At 29.4% G+C, this 12,281-nt stretch overlaps 1 protein-coding gene across 1 annotated transcript; it reads left to right on the plus strand.

Annotated features, from left to right (window-relative positions):
• The first annotated feature begins 9,420 nt into the window (after positions 1 to 9,420).
• LOC135928670 (uncharacterized) lies at positions 9,421 to 10,922 on the plus strand. The gene is made up of 4 exons (XM_065465125.1): positions 9,421 to 9,538; positions 10,089 to 10,482; positions 10,530 to 10,736; positions 10,787 to 10,922. The coding sequence occupies exons 1-4, from the start codon at positions 9,421 to 9,423 to the stop codon at positions 10,920 to 10,922; spliced, it is 855 nt and encodes a 284-aa protein (XP_065321197.1).
• The last annotated feature ends 1,359 nt before the right edge of the window (positions 10,923 to 12,281 follow it).

Below are 12,281 nucleotides of genomic sequence, written 5' to 3' on the forward strand. Positions count from 1 at the left end.
AAATATTGTTATTTTTATTAAATAAAAAAAATTATTTTTTATATATGGTCTTGGGCCGGGTTGGGAAATTTTTGTGAAACTTATTATGGGATTGGGCCGGATTTGGGAATTTTTTTAAAATTAAATATGGGCCGGGCTTGGTCAAAAAATTAAGGCTCATGAAGGTCTCTGATTCCTATAAACGCTATAATACGAATATGGTTAGATTTTGACATTTCCTATTTTAATTGTAAAAGCGCACTTAGTAATAGAATACTTTAATAAACAATCGCTTAACCTTAATGCTTAAAGTCAAAAAATTGGAATCCTCTTTCAATTTCACCATAATCATTTTATCTTATTTTTGTATCACATTTTCCACAAATGACACAAGTATATTTGACTACCCTTTTATGCTACCGCTAAATTATAAGAATATTTATTAAAGCTTGATTCAGAGTCTTATTTTTTGAAATATGATAATTGATCTTTGATAAAGGTGATAGTATATTATTTTTTTTATATATTTCGTTTATTTAAATATTTCGTTTATTTAAATTTTTTATATTATAATTATTACTTTAGTACTTCTAAATTCTTGGTTCTATCTTAAATCTTGATATGAATTTTAGGAATTTTCATATTTCGTTATTATTTTTTTGTTTATACTGTTTACGCAATGGATTGATGATTAAACCAAAATACATACTATTTAACATATTGATCTAAGTTTTAGAATGAGTGCTTTCAAAAGTTGGTAAACTTCATCCTTAAGACTGCGTCTTAATATGAGTCAGAACTGAAAAGAACAAAGCTTCAAATATATTTTCAATCGAGGAAGAGGAATCAATGCATTTAGACGTATTTTTGAATCGCAATTTATACAAAATTTACTCAGCCCAAGGCGTGCCCTATTTTTAATTGACTTATAACTGGTTTTTATTTATTGACTGAAATTCTGATTGATGATACGTACTAATCTGGCATTACATATTTAGGTCACCCCCTAGATATTCAATGCATCTGTTTTCGTTCAAGCATGATGCATGCCGATCTTGGCTTTTATTATTTTTGCCAATAATGAGTATTTCTTAAAACGATATACAACACGGATTCAACTACCAATATATACTAAATACGTACAATTATTAATATAAATTTCAAGAGTTAATGCTTACAGGTTTGACTGACTCTATTCAAGTTTTTATTTCGCTTGTTATCAGATATTTTTCTATATTTTTTGTTCTGGCATTATTCCAATTTTTTTAAAAAAATCTTATTTTAAGTGCTGTAAACGTTACTAGAAAAGAAACGCGTTACCGTTACTCGTTACCTTTCAAAAAAGTAACGGACTACTTGTTACTTAAAAAAATTAAATATATACAAAAATAATATTTATTTTTTTCCGACAATATATAATAAAATAAAATTATACAAAAAGAATATATAAGATCGTTTTATAAAAAAAATATTCATATATTTAATTTTAATATAAATAAAATTATATAAAAATAATATATTATAAGATAACTTTTTAAGTGTATTCTGGATATCCATAGTTGATATTGAATTGTATTAAACGATAGAATAAGTATAACAAAATACTATTTAAATTATTTAAATTATTCAAAATTTCTTTATTTCTTATAATAATCTTTTTCTTTAAAACTTTGACAATTTTTTTTAATGAATTAATCTTTACAAAATAAAAACTAAAATTATATAATTATTATTTCTTCTTTTTTTATAAATTTAACAAAAATTTTTCAATGAATTAATTTTACAAAAAAATATCTTTTCAAAAAAATATATTATTATAATAATTATTATTTTTTTTTTTACATTAAATAATAATTATTTTTTTCCTCCAATCAGATGTCTACAATCCATCTGATTGACATTTGAGGCTTATATATATACATTTTTTTAACATACTAAGACATGTCACCCCTTTATGGGTCAACGACATTCTTCACCATTAAATATAATATTTAATATATATTTTGAAAAATATTATATTATTAATTATGTTGTTATAATAAGAGAATTTTCTTCTTTAGAATGTATTCATAAGGAAAAATACGGATATCCAGTTGTCCCTTTTTACTCCATATTTATATACTCTTGAGCTTGATTACTAGTTGTACCGATAATCATCATGCGATTGCAGGCTTGACTCGAATAACGATAGTCAGCATTTAATCGTTGGCTTGATCTGAATAACGCTGGCCCTCCATAACATCAATTGAAACGACCGAAAATTTTTCCCGAATTGTCTTCTCACTTTTGTGAATCCCATTGGTTCAATCACAAGGTCAAAGTTTATAGTCTTAGTTCAACTATAAGGTCAAAGTTTATAGTCTCTTTATTGTCTAACACAATTTGAATCTTTTTTCTTTATACCATAGCAACATCAAAGTAAACCGTCCATGAAAACAAAAAAAACATAACTTTCTTTTTCTTTTTCCACTGACCATCCATCACAAAAATTTACATTTTTTATTAACTTTTTCTTTACTTTCCTTGAAAAAAAAAACAACTGCTCGGTATATAACATAATCATAAACGATTCCCTCGTTATACCATTTAATTACTTATATTATACTCCTATCACTCTACAATGAGGATACTCGAGTATATAAAATAATCAATAAATTAATAAAATACTTTCCTCCGATGGACTTTAATACCATGTAACCGAAAGTATAAATTACCAAAACACCCCCAGTTGTTCAGTATTCAACTAATTCATTAAGTTATATAATTTTGTTTTGTAATCCACTAATTTTATCAATTACGTGATTATTTAAATAACCAAAGGAATCTCTTCCTTCAAGGGAATACAAAAAAAATTGTCTTTGCCCTTCAATACCCTGAGACTCAATTATAATCCCGTATAATTATAGGATGTTGAGTTCTCCCTCCGAAATATAAAAATCCCTTCATTTTCCAGGCTTTTCAAAGTTTCAATTAAGCATCCTCTAATGGATTCCATTAACACTTAATCCCAAAGAAGCCTACCCCTATCTTTATGATAGTATCTTACTCCCAATACTACGCAAGTATCGTTATCAGAGTATCCCAAAAGAATCAATATTTTCATTATTCACATTTAACATATTATGCTATATTACTACAATAAATTTCATTATTCATCTTTAACACATTATGCTATATGATTCCAATAATCTAAGATTCTGGAAAAATAATCAGATAAGATTAATATTTAAGTATTTTCATATTATCTTTATCCTTTCTTACTTTCTCCTAACCTTACGTGATCATTGTGTCTGATTACCGTAATTCCATTTATTAGCAAAATTTCATTTAATTTGGAACCAAGGTTTTCTACTATACGACCTTTTTCCCATTTCTTCCCTTTGTTATCAAACAAACGGGCCCATATAATTCTTCCCACAGGATATTTTATTACAATCTTATCAACCGAAGGTACACCAGTTCCATCTTTGGATTTTAAGAAATCCAACGGCATTCTGGTCCTTCTTCCCAAAAATAACTCCACCGGAGTAATTCCCTCTCGGTTTCTGGAATTATTATAATATAAATGTACCATCCAAACATCATTACTTTCTTGTTTGGCCTTTTTAATTCAATTTTTCACGATAGCTACCATTCTCTCCGCCTGTCCATTGTAACTGGGATGATATGGTGGAGCTAATACGTGTTTAATTTCCATCGCATTACAAAAATCTTTGAAACTTTCACTTACAAAGGCCGGACCTCCATCAGACACTATTGTCTTTGGAATCCCAAATCTAGCCCATAACCTTTGTAACAATTTGATAACAATTCAAGTGGTTAATCCATGAACCTCTTCATATTCAATCCACTTAGAATATGCATCAACAACTAAAAAATACGACTTCTTGTTTAAGTCAAAGAAATCCACGTGAACACGCTCCCACGGCCTTTCAGGTCTCGGCCAATAACTGCCTATTTCCTTCCGGGGCATAACGGCACACGAATTACATGGAATACAACTCCTTGTAATCTTTTCAATATCATCGCTCATTCCAGGCCACCATACATACTCACGAGCCCAAGATTTCATTTTATCCCGACCCTGATGTCCTGCATGCAACAATCGTACAATTTTACTCCGTAATTTCAACCGAATCACGGCTCTATTACCCCGCATCAAACAATCATCCACTATGGACAATTCCTTTTCAATTTTTTTATAAACTTTACTATTATTTTTCCACGGTTCTTGTCCCGTCAAAAATAATTTTACTCGACCCAATTCCTTATCCCCTAAGGTATTGCTTTTAAGATCCTCCCAATTCGTAGGACCACCCTTTAACATATGTGATAAAGAACAAATTAATACCCTGTCTTCATTCACCATTATACTTTTGTTACCGTCAAGATCCCCTTCACTGGATCCTAACCTAGATAAAATATCAGGCAAACAATTTTCCTTGCCCCTGCGATATCTGATTTCCACATTAAAACTTCCCACCAGTAACAACCAACGTTGCAACCGGGGAGACAGCATTAACTCTTTATTATCTTTTTTAAATAAATGAATTAACGGCTTATGATCCGTGTAAATTATAAATCTTTTACCGATCAAATATTCACGACATTTGGTTAATCCAAAGATAACCGCTAGGGCTTCTTGTTCAATAACCGAATATCTAGTTTACACTTCCCTGAAAACTCTCGAAAAAAATATGATGGGTCTTTCCACACCATCCATTAAATGTAACAATGCACCTCCAACCCCCTTGTTGGATGCATCAACTGCCAATATGATCTCTAAATCATTATTAAAATATACCAAAATCGGTTCCTCACCAATTTTTCCTTTTAAAATATCAAAAGCATTTTTCTGTTCAATTTTCCACACAAAATGAACACCTTTCTTTAATAAACCATACAATGGAGATGCCAATTTTGCAAAATCTTCCACAAAACGATGATAATAATTTACCATTCCCAAAAATGATTGCAACTCCGCTTTATTGGTTGGCGGATTCATATTCGTTATATTTTTTTAATTTTTTTCCAGAGGTTTCACCTCCATTACATTTATGCGATGTCCTAAGTAGATAACTTCCGTTACCCCAAGAACACTCTTTTCCTTGCTGGCCCTCAGACCCTTATCACGAATCCGCTTGAAAACCTCTTCCAAACGTTGATTATGTTGCTCTGGTGTTATACCAGTCACCAACACATCATCCATATAATAATAAACTCCTTCTAGGCCCTGGAAAACTGATGCCATAGTGCGCTGAAATATCGGCGCTGACACACTTAATCCAAACGGTAGCCTACAAAAGGCAAATAATCCTTTCGGAGTCGTTATTTTGTAAATAATTTATGAATTTCTTCTTTCAAAGGCAATTGCAAATAAGCCGAAGAAAAATCAACCTTGGAAAAATACTTGGCACCTTTTAAACTGGCCAAAATTTCCTCAATCCTAGGCAAGGGATATTTTACCTCCACTACCCATCTATTTAACGTTACACGGAAATCAGCACATAGCCTTAACTTTCCATTCGATTTTCTAACAGGTACCAATGGTGTGGCCCACTCACTATATTCCACAAGAACAATGATGCCATCTCTAACCCATTGATCCAATTCTTCATCGATTTCCCTTTTCCACTCAAAAGGAACTCTTCGACAAGCCAAAAAGATGGGTGAAAAACCCTCTTTAAGTTTAACGTCTACTTGATAATCATTTAAACGTCCTAATTTTTCTTCAAAAATTATACCATATTTTCTAACCAAAACAGGTATAGCCAGATCGATCTTTTTTAATCCATCGATTTCAATTTCCATAAATTGATCCCTATCAATTTTACCATTTATTTCCGTATGATCAGAACTGATCCCTACCCTTTCAGGAGTTTCAATAAAATTATTATTACCGACAATCCTATTTTCATCGTTCAATAATTTAGATATCCCTTCTTTCTGAAGTTCATCTCGGATATTATCCGCCATTAAATCTCCTTTATCACTAGCTAATCCGCTATCAATAATAAATAAATTCCAATAATTATTATAGGGTCCAATTGTGGTAATCCAATCCCATCCCATAATAGTTTCCACTGCTTTTCCCACTATCCATAAATCTAAACTTATGATAGTATCATTAAAAACCACATACCATTGAGTTTTAACCAAAACCTCAATTTCAGAACCATCGAACTGTTTTAAACACATATTTTCTTTAATAATCACGCCATTAGGCCAATATTTATAAAAATTTTCACAAGACATTATCGAAATGCTCACACCAGTGTCAAATAGCATATCAATATACCTGCAGTCAATTCTCAAGTTAACCCTAGGACATTGACTCAGTCTATTTATTCCATCAGTCCTTAAAATTTCACAAGTTTTAAGGGGCTGATCGTTATACATTCCTCATGCATTTCATTAAAATTTAAATTTCCTCCTAAATTCAACTCAGAATTTCGAGGCTTTTTGCTAATATAACTATATTTTTTCATAATATCCCGAGGATATTTCTCCCATTTAAAATTATCAACATTTTTTCTATTTGTATATTTCACAATGCTCCCAGGAAATTCCCATTTAAAAGCATTATTTTTCATTATATTCACATTAAAACTATAATCCGTTTTAACTTTATCTTCATGATAACAAACATTTTCATTAAAACCATTAAAATTATGAGAATCCCATCTCTTTTTATTATAATATACTTTCTTAAAATTTTTACTAGAATTATATAATTATTATTTCTTCTTTTTTTATAAATTTAACAAAAATTTTTCAATGAATTAATTTTACAAAAAAATATCTTTTCAAAAAAATATATTATTATAATAATTATTATTATAACGAAAAAATATTTTTTTTGTGGTTAAAATCTAAATATAGTTGCGATGCAAAATATATATAAAATTAACAATGACTATATTTGATAAACTAGGAGGGAAATGGGAGTGTTTCGAAGAAACATTTGTAGTTCCCCTTTAGGATTTCAAATTGGACTTTTTGTTTAAGAGATAGGGACTCGTTTTTGACCCCTGTCCTTAACGAAATTCTTCTACCCAATTGATTTAAGAACTTTAGGGATTGGGGACCGGGGTTTCCAAGGACGCTAAAAATTAGGGGAATAAATATAAAAGAGTTAGGGAGGAATCTATATTTATTAAACTTATTGGTTTCTTGTAGTTCCAAGGGGTCGGTATTTCCGTTAGCCGGAAAGGAGGTAACACAAGAGACGTCCCAGACAAGTCTTTTGCCGCCGTGCCAAGACGTTAAAGACATGCCGTCAGGGCGCTTACCGTCAGCATTTAGGAGCCCCAATGGCTCCAAGCTATTGGGGAAACCGGCCGAAATCAAGGCTTTGCCGATTAACCTATTAAGATTGTCGTGCCTCAGGAAACGGCCACTGACTTTGAGGCACGAGAAACAATGTCTAGAGAAAGGATCAACCTGTTTGTGACAGGCGGCACAGGTGTCCACAGAAGGGATAAGGCAACCAAGCCTATGGCCAATGGCAGTTTGAAACTCATCGTCTGTGAGTAACGTTTCCTTTTTACCACTCGGAATCGCGTCTAGCCATTCATGGCCGTTAGAGTTTTTTTTTGCGTTTCTGAGCAGTTGAAGGTTAGTTAGCTCAGGATACATACAAAGTTTTTCAAACGAGCATTGAAGCATAGGGACCAGGAAGCTCTTTAGATGGCAGGAAATTGGCTGCTCGGAGCCTTGGGTGATTAGAGTAAGCCACTCTTGTTTAGCTGAAGATAGAAGGGGATCGTTTAACTCGATAAGCGAGGAAATAGAATCGGCGAAGGATATTCGAGATGAAAGAAAACACGATTTTTTTTACATTAAATAATAATTATTTTTTTCCTCCAATCAGATGTCTACAATCCATCTGATTGACATTTGAGGCTTATATATATATACATTTTTTTAACATACTAAGACAATAACATCTTTATGTAACAATTTTTTATTTATTTTTAGCAACAATTGATTTCAAAATTTTGATCATACAAACAAGAGCGCTTAGTGCTCAACACAGCTGGTTAAATAATGGGATGTTATATATAGTATTATATTAATGAATAAAATCTATAATGAAATTCTCTATAAAATTTTGTTATTGGATAAATTCTGGTTACGCCACTCTTTCATATATATTTATTATTTAGACAAAGATTTGTAAAATCACTATTTTTTTATTAATTTATTAACAATTATAGTCAAACCAATAGCAATACTTAAACAAAGATATAAAAAACTCAATATAATACTTTAAACCAACACCAATATTTTGTTAATTTTGGGTTTTTAATGTTGGTTTCCAGCCCAATACTGTAGTATTATTTAATTGCTTATAGATGCGATACTGATACCGATCCAATATTTATATTGTTTTTAACCACCCCCCTTTGAACCAAGTGTAATTAAGAAATCAATATTTTTTATGCAAAAAATCAAATTATCCATTTAATTTAATTTTTTTTATTTCTCCAATTAAGACTATAATTTAAAAAACATATATTTGATAATATATCCATTTTATGTTGGTATGAATTATAAAATTATATTTAATATATAAAATTATAGTATATTTTTTTTAAATAAATACGAGAGCCTCTCGATTTTCTGGCAATAAGCTTCTACGATATGGAGTATCTAATCTATATCCCCTGCCGTATTGAAAGTAAACTCAGATGATTCCACAGATAACGCATTTTGCAAAATTATCTTTGTCTTTTGTAAAATATTTCCATAATTCAGATACCATATTTAAAAATATTCTTTTATTTAAAGTATAATTAATAAAATTGGCGTTATTATTTAAAAAGATTTAAAATAATTAAAACTTTGGATGTTCCTTTCTTTCTATTTTAATAAAAAAAACTTTTAAAATACTATAAATCTATTTTAAAAAATAAAATTTAAAGGGTGTTTATGCATTTGCATTGTTTAAAAAAATATTATTTAGAAAATATTATAATAATGTAAAATAAATATACATAACATAAAATAACAGAAAAAAGAAAAGTAAAAAGATCGGATCGGTTTTTTACAGTTATCGGCCCGATCCGATATTTTTGGAAAATCCCTTCTTTTTAAAAATGAGGAGCGGGAGCGGGAGCGGGAGCGGGAGTAGCTCCTTTTAAGGCTGGAGCGGAAGAGCGCCGCTTCACCGCTTTTTTAAATTTAATATATAAATTATATTATTTTTTAAATATTAATAATATTTGTTAATTAAAATTTAATGAAAATAAAATTTTATTTTATTTAAATTTATTCATTATTAAATGTTGAGCCGAGTTTTATATTGATTTTTCATCTAATCATTTTAAACATTAAACATCAGTTTTTCCTTTTTATACTGAAAATTTTTTGAAAAATCTTGTAAGTCATATTAATATTCATTTTATAGATATATAATAAAAAATAGTTTTAGATATTATGGATTTAGAGATCATAGAAGAAGAAACCGAATTTCCATTTCCACTATATAAAAAATATTTCAAGCTTATAGATGATACAGATGATAAAGTCAACTTAAAGGCGAAATGCCTATTATGTATTAACAACAAAAGGATATCTTTCTCTAAAATCTCAAGCTTTAATTTAAAAAAACATTTAAAAGTAAAATCAATATTTGTTTATTTTATAATAATTTTTTTAAAATGGTTTTAATTATTTTTGGGCAATTCATTATATTAGTTGAGCTTGGGTTGTCAGATATGATGCTTTTTTATATTTTAATTTTTATTTTAATTTTCTCATTACTTGTTCAACCTCCTTTTTATACATTTTTTTCTAAATAAAGTATTTTTTTAAATTGAATTGTAACATCCAAATTAAAAATATACATTTTATTATGGTAAAATTTATATTTTATTTAATCTTAATTTGATTTTTTCTTATTTTATTTTGATCAATAAACTTGGAAAATAATTATTTATTTTTATTTTATATTAATAAAATAAGTAAAACAAAATAATAAAAAAATTTACAAAAATAAAAAAAAATAAAAAAAAATAAAGTACCTAAAAATATATTTATACTGCTCCTTAAATATTTGTCAATTTCTTATTTAAAAAATCTACCTTAATAATTTGATGTTTTAGATTATCAGAGAGAACATGTTAATCAATATTCAAAAATTGAAAATCATATCAATAGTTATAATAAAAAAGATATTAGCCAAAATATAAAGTCTTCTGAGAAAAAACAGTCAATTATAAATTTTAGTCAAAAAATATATGAACCTACAAAAACTGAAGGAGATAATGCAATCATTGATTATGTCATTGAGACACTAGTTCCTTTATCAACTGTAGACAATCCTAACTTTGTCAAAATGATAAAAGCGTTTTCCCCTTCAGCAAAGGTAATGTGCCGCCAAACACTAATAGCAAAGATAGGTTTGCGTTATGATAAAATGATGGATGATATTATAGAAATGCTTTCTGGAGTATCTTATGTGTGTACCACAGCTAATTGCTGGAGTGGATTTAGAAGGTAGTGCCTATATTTTTAAATGTGCTTGATTAATTAAACTTATAAAGGTCTTTTTTGGGTGTAACAGCTCATTGGATTGACACAAAATCATTGCAAAGAAAATCAGCAGCTTTAGCCCTAAGACGTGTTCAAGGCAACCATACTTTTGATGTTTTGGTCAAGATGATAATTGATATATATAAAAGCTTTAAAATTCAGAATAAAGTGATAAAAACCATTACTGATAATGGTAGGAACCTTGTGAAAGCATTCAGGTAATCTTAAATATTTATTTTAAAATTATAACTTTCCTTTTATTTTTTAGAATGTTTGAAGATAAAAGTTCTGAGATGGATGATGATTTCCAATTTCTGGATAATGATAATATCCTAAATAATAGGGCAGAAAGCTCAACATTCACGATGTACATGCCACAATCTCAATTTGGTGGCAACAGTTGACGCAGAGAAAGCTTTAGGTGATAGAAGCTTTCAAATAGTATCTCAAAGTTTATTCCAAAAGTGTCAATCTTTGTGGAATAAACAAAATATGTCTACAAATATGGCGGACGATATTATCAGAAAGTTGGGTAGGTATCTAATATGCCCAAAATTCCACTAGGTGGAATTCGTATTATGAGTCTATGGTTTTGCTAGATAAAATATTAGATGAAAAACAAAAGGACCTTGATGAGTTGTGTGATAACCATGGGCTTATACGTTTTAACTCCCAAGAACGTAAATTTATTAAAGAGTATAGTCAAGTAAATATTAATGTAATCGTTATCTTAGTGAAATAAATAAATTTTAGGTTATGGAGCCTATGAAAAAAGCTCTAAAAATCCTTGAAGGGGAGCTTCATATGGACATGGGTTTCCTAAGTCCAACCATTTCTAAACTTATTTCAAAATTAAACGAATTAACAGATTTAGAGTTTTGCCAACCTCTTGTAAAGTCCCTTATAAGCGGTATTAATAAAAGGTTTAAAATAAAAAATAAATTATATCATTTTAAATAACTTTATTGCAGATTTTCAAATATTTATAATGATGATAATATCATTGCAGCGATTGTCCATCCTGCATTCAAATTGAATTGGGAATGGATAAAAAATCCAAAAAATATGGAACTTAAAGGCAGATTAATTAATTTTTTAAGGAAACAAATACCCGACGGAAAAATAGCTACTACTAGTTCACGGGAACCTTGCAATGATTTGGAAGATTTCTTTGGATTCCATGAAATTGATCACCATGAAGATAATAAATTGGATAGATATTTTTTAAATAATGATAGCAAAATTACTATTTTTGAACAATTCCTTGAATTAAAAAATATTTATATAAAATACAATACCCCGCTTCCCTCTAGTGCTCCTGTGGAGCGCCTATTTAGTATTGCAAAACAGGTCTTAGGGGAGAGGCGTGGGTGTTTGTTAGATTCTAATTTAGAAAATTTATTACTTTTAAAAGCTAATAAAAGATTATAAATATTTTGATATATCATATAATATAAATAAAACGTTTTGATAAAAAAATATGATTTTGTTTCGTGTACCTTCTAAAAAAATGAAAATCAAAGGAGCGGTTATGGAGCGGCACTCCATTAGTTGGAGCGGGAGCGCTCCTTTTAATATGTAGTAGCGGGAGCTCGCTCCTTTTGAGTAGGTAGGAACGGTAGCGGGAGCTCGCTACTTTTAAAAAGGAGCGTTAACAACTCTGGCACAGCCCTACTTATATTTTAATTCCATGATTAAGCTTTTCAAAATATGAAAGAATATTATTCTATTATTAAAGTAATTTAAAATAATGATATATTAAT

Source organism: Gordionus sp. m RMFG-2023, chromosome 4, assembly GCF_954871325.1.
Source record: "Gordionus sp. m RMFG-2023 chromosome 4, tfGorSpeb1-WG-v2, whole genome shotgun sequence".
NCBI lineage: Eukaryota > Metazoa > Nematomorpha > Gordioida > Chordodea > Parachordodidae > Gordionus > Gordionus sp. m RMFG-2023.